The 13,077-nt window shown below is 39.8% G+C and overlaps 1 protein-coding gene across 1 annotated transcript in view; it reads right to left on the bottom strand.

Moving 5' to 3' along the window:
* Mcm7 (minichromosome maintenance 7) overlaps nt 1-12,626 on the bottom strand; it is a 49,445-nt gene extending 36,819 nt beyond the window's left edge. The window contains exons 1-3 of the mRNA XM_068382307.1: nt 12,456-12,626; nt 6,706-6,840; nt 1,466-1,575 (exon numbers count right to left, since the gene is read on the bottom strand). Coding sequence (XP_068238408.1) covers nt 1,466-1,575; nt 6,706-6,840; nt 12,456-12,492 — 282 coding nt within the window. The 5' untranslated portion in view covers nt 12,493-12,626. The remainder of the gene's footprint in view (nt 1-1,465; nt 1,576-6,705; nt 6,841-12,455) is intronic.
* Nucleotides 12,627-13,077: the final 451 nt, after the last annotated feature.

Here is a 13,077-nt window from a genome sequence, read left to right as displayed (position 1 = left end):
ATGCCTACAAAAATTAAAACATAAGTAATTGTTGATTATTGAAATGCTCCTGGAATTGAAAAATTGAATACAAACATGTTTTAATAAACCACAATGTCTAATGAAATACAAAGGCTTAATAATGAAATAAAAATTAAATACTGTAAGGAGCTTTAAAATTGAACTATCAGTACGTGCGCACACACGCAGAGAAAGTAAGAAAGTATTCGTATGATAACTAATAATGATGACTATAAACGAACTATATGAAACTATGATATTATTTAACATACTGGTGTTGATGTAATATTCATCATGAAGATATTTCAAATAAATTAAGAAATTAATTAAAAAATATGTAAGTCGCATTCTCTCGATACAATAGCAGGACCTTCGGATCAGCTGATCTCAACCAAAGGTAGACAAAACAAAATAAAAAGTTGGTAATTGTCGATTGTTAAAATCCTTCTGAAATTAAAAAATACTTGCTAATTAGAAAAATAAATTACAAAAATGCTTTAATAGAGCATAAGGTCTCTTATGAAACAATAAAATGAAGTAATGAAATATAATAAGAAAATATTGATAAAGTATGACTTAGATGACTGCCGAATTGTGACGCAGCATAATAAAGCAACGGAAACTTTACTTTCAAAGTTCAACACATGTCCAAACCAACTAACGACAACCCGTTTCTCGGTCCCTATCTCAATCGTAAGTCGACAACTACCTGTACAAAGATAAATCAGAACACACAAGAAGGTTGTTGTAATATAATCGATTGTAAAAAGCATCTAAACCCATGTCTTGATGAATATTTGGAATTTGGCTTGTAAGGCACTTGGGAATAGGGAGGCCATTTAATGACACTGCTACTTGAGGGGAAATACCATTTGTACTATGAAGTAAAAGCTAGAAGTGGTTAAACACGATGATGGAAGAAAATAAACAGGATCATGGGTAAAGTGGGGGGGGGGGCAGTTAGGGACTATGAAAACCTGAAACAGTCCTTTAGCAATGCTTACAGTGCACTGAAGTGCTTGGGAAGCCATCAAATTTAAATGATGGAATAAAAACTCTGGAAATATCTTATCTGATTAGTTAAGGGCCTTATGTCTATCATGATATAAGCAAGTCAACAGTTACATTCTATCACAAAACTATAGCGTTTCTGTCAATATATTTTCTGCATATCATCAATTACGCATGAAAAAAGTTCAAAACTCTAGGTCACCAAAGGGGAAAAAACTAAAAACTTTACCCACAACCTGATTCAAATGAAAATATGATGGGATCTTGAAGTGTCAACAATGCTCAACTAAACATTAAATACTTCTCATTCAAAGAAAAGGCAACACAGCATGATAATGACATCAAAATCATTAACCAGATAAAATAAATTTTAAGAGGGCTTTATGATGGTATAAATGCATTTCTACAAATAAAATCATATTCAAATGAACTCCCTATTAGGAGTTTTACTTACCTCTCTCTGTTTATAGTCGGGCAACATTTCATATACCACTTCCGAGAAGAGAGCACTGTAACGTCTGTTATTTTCAACTATTGCCTCAGCCATATCCGAATCAAATTCAGCTGTGTAAAACAAAATAAAGTTGCAGTACTTTAATTACTAAAGATGGAATTTAATCACAGAAAATACATAAAGTAAATTCTAACTTTAGAACTCGTTATTTCCGACCTAAATCTGAATACACAAGCCATCAAGGAAAAGTGCCAACTGGACAACCTCTAAATGTTACTAACTTTCTATTCCATCCCTTCCTTGAAATCACTTTCGGAGATGCTGGGATAACCTCCACCCATAGAGATATGCAGTGGACTCTTTCATGGAACTTTTAAACGTATGGTTTGGTCATTCTGCAAGAAGATACAGGAGGTCTGGATACCACTCCACCTGTGGCCACTTTCAGGCTACTAGTGTTACTCTGACTTTGGGACAAGTGTGTTCTGTTCATCACCTGACAAATCAGAAAAAACGGAGGAAAGGTATAGAAGTTCAGTCCGTCTCATGGGTACTGGATGGCGTCTTGCATTCCCGCTGCTGGGTTCAGAACTGGGGAGCAATACACCGGGAGTTTGGTATCAAGGTGAGTAGCAAACAAGTCTAGTGTCAGGGAACCCCAGTCACAGGACTCTTCATCACAAGAGGAAGCAAAGACCATTTGGAACCAAATGTCCCTGGTCGACTCAGGCTGGCTTCACACAAGCGGTTTGAAACTGTGTGGCAGATTCCCACACATAAAAGAGCATGTCTTCAAAAGAGCGGTTGTTTCCAGAGCGGTTCGTATGCATCAGGGAACAGAATACTAGTCTGTTGGCGTTTGTTCAAGATGAAAGACGTGAAGAAGAAAGTGGTCTTTGTGTATATAATAAACAGGATGCTAAAAAGCTTTGTAAATGGTAGACCCACAAAATTATAATAATAATAATCAGTATCATTTCAGCAGCAATCTTAATTTCTTTACACAAGACTGTATCGCAAAACACTGATCGATCCTCTCTCTCTATCTCTCTGTCGATCGCTATTAAAAGATTGGATAGTTTATCTTACGTAAAATCAGAAAAAGAAACCAATCACTCATATAATCACAATCTTTTTATATTTAGTGTACCTTTAGGACAGTGTGTTATGATAATAATAAAACAATCCATATCAATCACTGAAAAATAGCAGTAGAAGAGGAACGCCCACCCTCTGCAACAGCCAAGTCACTGCTACCACGCGGGGGAAAACCTGTCGTCTGAAGGACGCCATAAACTTCTCAAGTATTCTACCGCATGATTGGAAACCACTACCATCTGGATATTCTGCTGTACAGTTATCTCCTGCAGCATGTGAAGGGCCTCGTTGAGCTACATTGATTTATAGACCGCACGGTTTCAAACGCTTGTGTGAAGCGGACCTCAGATGGTCCGCAATGACAATCCTCTTCCCGGAAATGAATCCCGCTGAGAGATACTGCAATGACTTGTTCCCAATGGTGGATTCCCACTGCTAGCTGGCACAGCAAGTGGGATACAGTCTCTCCTTGCTTGGTGATGTAGGTCACCACTGTGGAGTTGTTGCTCATCAACACCAAAGATTGACCTTCAAGTCGCTGAGAAGTGGAGTAGCGCTAGATACACCACTTTCATTTCTAATTAATTGATATGCAGTACAGTAACCACATACCTGAAATCTGCTCCCTTCGAAGATGAGCGGCCCCTTTGGCGAGAGGCATCGGAGAATAGAAGGAACTCTGGGGGATAGAACCTGTAAAGGTGTGCCAGTTTCCAGGTTCTTCTGTCTCAGCCACTGCCAGAAGGTTCTTCTGTCTCAGCCACTGCCAGAAATGTCACCGTAACATTGTGACGATTGGCTCTTCAGAGCCTACTGTGCCAAGTGAAGATAAATCCTCCCAAAGGGGACCAGTTTCTCCAATGAGGCAATGTCCAAGAAACTTTTGCTAAGTGTACACTAGAATCAGTTTTACTACTTGCCTAAATCTTATTGAATCTAATCACCCAGTCGGCAGATGGAAACGCTCTGGCTTGGGCCGAGTCAATCTCCATGCCTATATATCTGATACATTGAGTGAAGAGACTGGACTTCTGTGGGTTCAACTGAGTCTCCAACTCCCTCCAGAAGTCAAGCAAGGCTTAAGACTGTTAGAAGAAGCCAGTCGTCCAGATACTGAAGGAGCTTGATGACTGTGGCATGAGCCCAGGGTAAGACAAGGGCAAAGATCCTGAGGATCTGTGGAGAGGCAGAAGCACAGAACCTTCAAGTGTTCAAATGTAAGAGCTCGTCTCTGAAAGGGAACTTCTGGTACTCTCTTATTCCGAGGTGAATGGGAACTTGAAAGTACGAGTCTTACTAGGTCTACGGTCTGGAAAAAGTCATTCTCCCTATGGCCTGAAGAACTGTGGTTAGGGTCTCCATCTTGGGGACAGGTCTATGATGGGTCTCCAACCCCCAGTCAGCTATCTAACAGAAAGGGGTTGCTGAATAAGCCTGGAGAGCCATCTAAGGCCTCTTCTATGGCCCCTTTGGCCAACATCTGGAACACTTTCCTCTTGAAGTGTCTTCTGTATAGAATGGTCTAACTATCAGAGTTCCAAGCTAGCAGGGGTTTGCAGTCTAAAAATGGAACTTGATACCCTGAACAGATAATTTTCACCCTCCAGTGAGCTGCCCTGAAGAACTACCACCTGTCCAAATGGCTCTACAGTCTCAACTCTTCTGGAGGGGTGTCCTCTTGGTCAAATGGTGCATTGGTGGTCTTACCTCCTGGGCTGCTGCGAGTCCGTAGGAGGTAAAAAAATGTCTGTTGGATTGGCTGCTTGAAGGAAGAGTTTCTCTGAGGGTGTTGGGTGATGGGCATCCTTGGGGCCGCAGCTCTCCTTATAATGGAAGACTGATTAGCCTTCCCAATAGCTGCAGTTACTTCTGGAAGTGGAAACAATGTGGAGAAGTCACAGGGCATCTCTGGGGGAAAGCTGTTTGGTACACCTCATCAAAACAGCATCATGCTTCTTGAGGATGCAGTTGCCCCACAGGGAAACTGGTGGAATAGAAACTCCAGATCTTTGGCTCTCGAACTCAATAGATCTTTGAACTGAGTAACAACGTCCATTTTCCTATTTTCTATCACTGCCAAACAGGACACTGCTTCTGCCAGTGATCCTGCCAAGAGCAGGCCTGAATGACAGACATGGCAGCAACTTCCATATTTTGTATTTCAGAAACAGAGAAAGTGGAAGGCAGATTGGCCAACTTGTCCCTTGGTACACTGGGTACCAGATCAACAACATCAGGTAAAGGGTTTGAGTGAGCCTCAGAATCAATGTAAAACTTCCTCAGGCAAAAAAGTGCCAGAGGAGGTGTCTTTGAGGATCTGGTCGATTTAACACTAATAAGTTAACGGGTATCCAATACCTTACTGCCTATGTGCGTAAAACCACATTCTTGCTTCTGTGCTGCTTTGGTTCTGTTTTAGAGCAGAAATCTACCCAGCAATGGTTAGTTACATGAGACACTGCTGAGGCACAACTGTCGTTGCCATTCAAAGTTTTTCTGATAGCGAATATGCCACTGGTTTACTGGGTAACTTTCTGTGATCTAATTTCACAAGTTTTCAAATATTAATTATAATGCATTTATTTCTATGAATATAGTGTTGATGTTATAGTGAACGTTTATGGATGATTTGGCAACATGATGCAAATCAAATGGTGTATTAGTTGTATAGTTGGCATTTATAGTTGGTTTTACCAATTTTCCAGTTTTTTTTTTTCTTTTTTTGTTTATGGAACAGAAAACTTTATTAAGAGATTTTAAAAATGTTATTCAACTTTGATTAACTTTGGGAGTTAATTATAGGATAACAATGAGCTAGATATAGAGGTAGATAAATGTCCAAAAACAATTATCACCTTGAAAATGAGGTTTCCAACCTCCCAGCTGTGATGGCAGATCCTCCTCAAGAGGTTTCTGTGGAACAACCAATTACTTTTATCCTTGATGACCCCCCCTGTGCATTTCACTTCGTCATATGTATAAAATATCTCACACACATTGTGTTTGCTGGTTGAGGACTGTCTGTATGTGAAATCACATCAGTCATTGCGCGGAGGAATACATTCATGCACTGAAATAGCACTGTGTTCTGAGACGTCAGCACTTGCAGGGATAGCGAAGTGTAGACATATCAGCCTGTGTATGCTGCAATACAGTGCTACATGTTGACACGCACGGCGTAGACGCATTAGGAGACAATGAGGTCTTTAGCCTTCTGCAATGACTGCTTGGAACTGAATGACTTGATTCTGTTCTGACAATTCAGCCAAACCAATAAAGTCTGAGCTGTGGACACTCAAGAGGACGTTTGTAAAGGATCAGGACAAGTGATAAGAGGAATTCCAGGACGAGCCCAGAGAATTCTTTGAAGGAGAGCGATACCGAGGACCCCTAGCCATGCAAGGCAAGCCACTTCTATGAACAAGAGGATGAAAGACTTAGATCTTCGAACAGGACCGCCTCAATACATAGGAAGACAGCAGACTCGACGCTTTCAATGGTGATACCACAGGAAGTAAAACGTCGTAAGCGAGTTGTGATCGTAGAGCGGCAAGAGAACAGAGCTTATTGACACTGCCACCAAAAGTGAAGCTTGCCTTGCAGCAGCACAATACAATGCCAAGCAGTAGAGTTTTCTAGTAACCTATTATACAGATACCAATTAGGCACCTTTTATTTTTTTCTGGTTGCAAAAAGTCCCATATAAAGGACTCAGAATTTTGTCTCCACAAAGAAATAAATGTGGATTAACGAAACCTTAAAGACAAAGGCCGGACTGTAAATACGTTTTCTGTATATAGCACAGTAAGCTTCCTACATAACATCAGACTTAAGGATTCCCAAGAAAGAAAATGAAAAAATTAGAGGTATCTTAGTCTCTTGGACCACTTAAATCTCAAGCATTCTTTACCCATGTTATCAGGGTGGCCTATCCAGCCTTTTCTCAGCAGCTAGTAGTTTGGCAATTAATTTAAAGGAGGAAAGGTACAATGTCGAAAGATTTGAGTTTGTCAAGCTGGCACTTCCACTTTATAGCTTCTTTTATACATAGATAATATTTATTCATGGAAATAATTAGTTAAATGTATGAGACAATAGTAAACTATTATATACAGACTGAACAGAAAAACATTTATACACACCAACATCATCTACATCGATGGTAAATCCAACTTGTTCTCGATGAGCAATGGCGATAAGTTGAGTGGCATACTTGAAATGCTTACGACCATCATCACCAACAGTGTGAAATTCAGCCAAAAACTGCTTAATAGCTTCTGCAAAGAAAAGTAAAAATTAAATTTCAAAAAAATTAGCTGAAATCAAACAAGAGAGTAACTAAAATTTTCTTGACAGTAAAATTCATAGCCAGATGTCAACAGTGGTAGCAGTAAATAGAATTGTGGAGTCAGGATAGCTGAAGTTTAACATTTGTGATTCTGGGCCCAGTCAATAATAATAATAAAAAAAAAAAATCAACCACAAATTCTACAAAAGATATCCTTCCATCCATATACCAAGGCACTTCCCCCAATTTTGGGGGGTAGCCGACATCAAACAAATAAAAAAAGGGGGCCTTTCCTCTACGCTCCTCCCAGCCTGACAAGGGACTCAACCGAGTTTGGCTGGTACTGCCAGGGTACCACAGCCCACCCTTCCCCGTTATCCACCACAGATGAAGCTTCATAACGCTGATTCCAATACTGCTGCTACCTCCGCAGTCATCCAAGGCAACCGGAGGAAGCAGCAGGTCCTACCAGAACTGTGTCACAATCGCTTGCCATTCATTCCTATTTCTAGCACGCTCTCTTGCCTCTCTCACATCTATCCTCCAATCACCCAGAGATTTCTTCACTCCATCCATCCACCCAAACCTTTGCCTTCCTCTTGTACTTCTCCCATCAACTCTTGCATTCACCACCTTCTTTAGCAGATAGCCACTTTCCATTCTCTCAACATGGCCAAACCACCTCAACACATTTATATCCACTCTAGCTGCTAACTCGTTTCTTACACACGTTCTCAACCCTCACTACTTCGTTCCTAACCTTATCTACTCAAGATACACCAGCCATACTCCTCAGACACTTCATCTCAAACACAATCAATTTCTGTCTCTCCGTCACTTTCATTCCCCACAACTCTGATCCATACATCAGAGTTGGTACAATCACTTTCTCATACAGAACTCTCTCTACATTCATGCCCAACCCTCTATTCTTCACCACTCCCTTTACTGCCCCCAACACTTTGCATCCTTCATTCACTCTCCGACGTACAGCTGCTTCCACTCCACCACTTGCTGCAACAGCAGACCCCACGTACTTAAACTGATCCACCTCCTCAAGTAACTCTCGTCTCAACTTCCTTCTCTCATATACCCTTCCAAATTCTGTCACTAATCAGCCAAGCTTTTCTTCCAAGTCTGCAACCAGTACACTATCATCCGCAAACAACAACTGTTTTACCTCCAATTCATGATCATTCTCGTCTATCAGTTTCAATCCTCGTCCAAGCACTCGAGCATTCACCTCTCTCACTATTCCATCAACATACAAGTTAAATATGAAAGCACAATGCTTACAATTAATAAAGAAATTCAAAACTCTGGTTAAAGAAAATTCTCAGTAATACTTTCTTCCCAAACAATGGAAAATAACCCTATGATTTTTACCACACTTCAAGTATATTCATAAACTTTTATCAGATATAGCAGGGAAAATGGCAAAATCACAAAATTTATGTTATTTATATTATATACAAAGGATTGTCCTTTAATAGGATTATGACTTCAGAGAAGCTGGAACAACTATTTACACTTTAAAAGTGGTAAACGGCTACTGCTTGTTGAGTAATAGGTAGGCCCCACCCACCAGATAAAAGGAGCAACCTTCCTTAGGAGGGAGAAGTCCTTATAATTTCACCAGCTATTATTAACCCAGAAAATGTCAATGCACCAGTCCTAAGAAGAAACTGAAATGATGACTCCTGTCAACCCTTACTACCAGAACATGAAGATCCTGCAGGCACTGGGCTGGGTCCCTACCAGAAGCCCTACTAGGTGGTCATGGAAAAACCTACATCTGAAAGGATGTGTAGTCTGAATGTATACTCATCATGAAAACTAAGTATACATACATTACTTCCATCATTTCCCTCATTTGGGAGGATGCGAGGGAGATAGTCCAGCATATAAAGGAATGACTGCTGCACCCCATGGAGGGGAAGAAAGAAGAGAAAGGACAGACATTCTATTTATCCTTTCAGGCTTATGTAGTAACTGTTATCTGGCAAGATTGTTCTCATTCCGTTTAACAGTCTCTTCATTAAATAATCTGTGAACTGTAGGATCCATGGAGGTGGAGAGTCAAGTGGAACTTCCTTGGAGGGTATATGAATCCGCAATTGGACAGGCAAGAACATTGTGGGGACAAGCTTAGCAGAGGGATACAGTTGTAGGCTCAGAATGGTCTCTGCAACCTCAAACAGGAACCTGACTTTGTGAGATTTCCCGACAGTTGACTTGTTGGCAACATCTCTAAATCAGAACCTTATGATATACTGCTCATCAGTGCCAGACCCAGAAGCAGTGTTCGAGGACGCCTTCCAATATCCTTAGGACGGTCTACAAATCTAATCTTTTCTGTCCTGGCTAATAACTGTTGAACCAGTCGACTCCCAACCTCAATATAACCAATAGCCCCAAGAAGATTGATACCCATACCTTCTAATACTTCTGATAGACTCCAAGAGAAGTTTCACCTCTCCCCAATCATATGTCCAGATATTCCAAAGCTCGGTGGAATCTCTACGGCTTTACTCGTGGATGTTATCCAGAATCTTCTCTCAGCAATACCCTCATCACGTAAGAATGCTGAGAAAGCTTAAGAAATGTTGTGATGCCTCAGGAAACTTTCAACTAACGTGTATCAAGCCAAGCAGGCTATCTTCTGTGGTTGGTTTCGTATGAGTTATATTTCTCCTCTCGGAGCCTCTATCTCATCGATAGCCAAATTTTTACCCTACCTCCGGGGAGAAAAGCTTGTTTCAGTGTCAGCCATAAAAGGCTATTGCTGAGCCTTGAGCCAGGTCTTTAGGCTAAGATGGAGTTGATATTTCCTCTCGGTAAATTTACAAAGCCCATACAGAGTTTTGAGCTGGCCCGTCGTCCGATACAGGCAAAACCACCACCCTAAGATGCTACCTATCTCTGCTGTTCCCTTAGAGAGAACTTTATGAATCATTGATACTTGCCTTCGATGGGAACTCTTCAATTCTGAGGAGAGGAGAATGAGATTGGCACAAATGTGATTAGGGACGATCAGACATGTTGTTTGTCAACCCAGAGATGCAAGTGAGAAGTATGCATCTGCATCCAAGGAGGAGAGGCTGCAGGAAGCATGCTAACACTAATCATCTCTTCCATCTGTCTCATGGATACGGGGAGAGTACTCCAGCTATCCTATGTAAGGGACAAATGTTTGTAATAGTTCAGTAACAAAATGACTTACGACACATCGTAAGAACGGATCTTATTTGCAACTCGAGCTTCCTGTACTTGGTACTATACTATTAAGCCCACATGAAGGGAAGTGATAGGAATCAAGAGTATGCGACCCCTATCAATTGGTCTTCCCAGATATCTTTCATGTCGTTCGATCTCGGAACATGATAGGATCTCATAAAGAAATTGGAATTCACAATAAGATAGGGACAAGTGCTGGCTATTTTGACATTTTTCTCTATATGACTACCGAAAAACATGTTTTTAGATGGGATAGAAAACTAATGAACAGTAAACAAATAGTTTGACCCAAAATTCACGGTCAGACATGGATAAAACGTAAGTTAACCAGTTGGATAATATACAATTAATGTATTTTGCTAGCAATTCAAGTATCTCTTTACCATAAAAATGTTTTAACATAAGGTGGCACTTAACCTTACTTATACTGCCTTGCCATTAGCAAGGGGTTCTTTAATGACACACATTTCCTAAATTAGTCTATCCAATATTATTTGAGACATTTGAGGAGATGAAAAGGCAAATCCCTCTGCACAGCAACTGAACTCAACATCGGAACTCACATAATAAAATAGATCTCTTCCAGTTTACTATTTTGGACCCCACATCCTATTATTGGCAGCCAGTATTAACATAGTTACAGATCTTAAAACAAAAATTTTGCTACTACAATTTTCATTTTGACACCTGCCATAGAAGTTCCTCCAAGTACTTCAGAGAAATTCAGACCTTTAGGGTTTCATTGTAGTGTATTACAGGGCAATGTAACTTAGGAAAACAACTACTTTTTCTTATAGAAAAAATTACGCTCTCTTCAAAAAAGACACTCGTTCCCGTCGCAAATGAATAGTTTCAGAAATATATATACATCTATATCTTCCGATAATGGGGGACCCCCAGTGGGAACACGGGGTTTTGGGTGGGGAAAACATACTGGGGAATCGATATATAAACATAAAACAAGCCTTTTCTTCTCTATACATTACCTTCTTGAAATTATTATAACCGGAGGAAAAGACAAAACAGTATATCTGGATAAACTTTGGAGGCGCCGTTGCAAAGATTGTGTCATGAAAAAATACAGCAACCAGTGCTGCCAACGTCCGATGTAGATCAAATGTTATTGTGTGACCTGTCATACTACTAGGCAAGGTTAGGTGGGTTTGTTAGGTTCTGTGCCCTTTTTGTACTTTTTATATATTCAGTAAAACTTATATGTAGGAATTATTTAAAATACGTATGGAAATATCTATTATTACTATCGTTAGTAATGTCAGCGTGCCGTTGGTAACTCTGTGTACCATACGTCAACGTTGGTAACACTGTGTATTATTGGTAACGTTGCTAATGTTATCGTTCGCAGTACATTCGTAAGAGAAGTGAACTCAAAGTTATCCGAATTGGTTGATCTGTTTGTTTCCGATTGAAATGAACATCAAATTCGGTTAAATCACGTTATTTACTATAAGTAAACATATATTTTCTGTTCGAAATCCCACCCTGTAATACAATAAAAAATTACCACTTTTAGTGCTTGTCACAAGTTACCTGTTCAAAAAGAATACAAAACCCACGTTTTACCTACTTAAGTAACAACCTCATGTCTTCAATATCGGGGGATAAATAATGCCCGTATTCTATTTGTGTGAATGATGATAGGTTATATACTTGGACATAAAATTCTAGTTGACAATAAAAAATACATGAGCAGCACTTGGACTTTATTGTATATAGGGATGGGAAAATCTTTCCTACTAAAAACAGCTTTTTCCTATTGGAAAATGCCCAGTCGAAATGTTATCCCGTCCGTAACTATAATTTCATCACCACTTGACCTAATATTCCCCACCTACACTAAACTAGAAGCCTTACCCTTACCCACAGGAGGCTGCCTATGACCACCCCTTTAGAACTCCGTACCCTAAGACAGTCTCATCCCTATTTGCTTCCCAAAAGCCCCATAAATTTGGATTTAAAAACCTATTTCCTAGACTGACCGGCTCATACAAGTTATAACCTACGTATTTTCGAAGAGTAACGTTACCAAAACATTGTACAACAAAATCGGAATATTTCCTTTATGCCGTTGTCCTAACTAGTGATCTACTGTAAGGCTTACCTTAGAGTAACATATAGAAAAACACAAATTTCAACTGAATGTTAACCCCGTAGCCTACCCCAATTCTTATAGAGGCATAACACCTTTGGAATAAAAGTGGGTAGACAAATAAAACCTAAGACAATTAAATCATGATGGTATGGGGCTTTTCGTAGAAGGCGTCAAACTTGGTAAGCATAACTAAAACACATAAAAAACACACTTACCACTATTTGTTTCCAATAACTATATTCGGTAAACATACTAACCCTTTTCCTGGTCGTAATCACGTGTTTTAGATGCCATCGTGCCCTTTAATTAGAACAACTGCCCGTAATAAATGGGACTGAACACAATATCAACAAGACAGTTTCGGAGTTTTCCCGCCTTGCCGCTTTCAGTCTCACAGCAATAATGCAATGCCGTATTTTGGCGGGTAATCTCTGAAGTGTTGCCAAATCTTTACTTGTCTTACTTTACTTATCTCTCATATAATATTTACTTCCCCATGAAGGGTCTAGGGTAAGCTTATAAGGAAAAAATGCTAAAATTATCAGAATGTATTTGTTTCATACTATGTAAAAATGTCTCGTCAACACAAAATTAAAGACATACGGCACTACGGATTACTAACTGCTCACGCCGCAAAATAAGTTTGCGGGCACTTTCTGGAAATTCTGGTTCTGGTTCAGGGGTGAGGCATCCCTTGAGATGAAAGAAAGATTAAATATGCTCAACTTAAAAGCAAATTTCAGGGGAAAATATGATGACAATTTGTGTGACTTGTGCAAAGAGGAAGAAGACACTACCGAACATTTATTTTTATGCCCAAAATTAGGACAGCTAAAGAATGTATAAATAAGTTTAGGTACGCTGAAAAATCCTAGCAGG

This window comes from Palaemon carinicauda, chromosome 1, assembly GCF_036898095.1.
Source record: "Palaemon carinicauda isolate YSFRI2023 chromosome 1, ASM3689809v2, whole genome shotgun sequence".
Classification (NCBI taxonomy): domain Eukaryota; kingdom Metazoa; phylum Arthropoda; class Malacostraca; order Decapoda; family Palaemonidae; genus Palaemon; species Palaemon carinicauda.
Note: the sequence above shows the minus strand (reverse complement) of the source record. Positions and strands in the feature narration are given on the sequence as shown.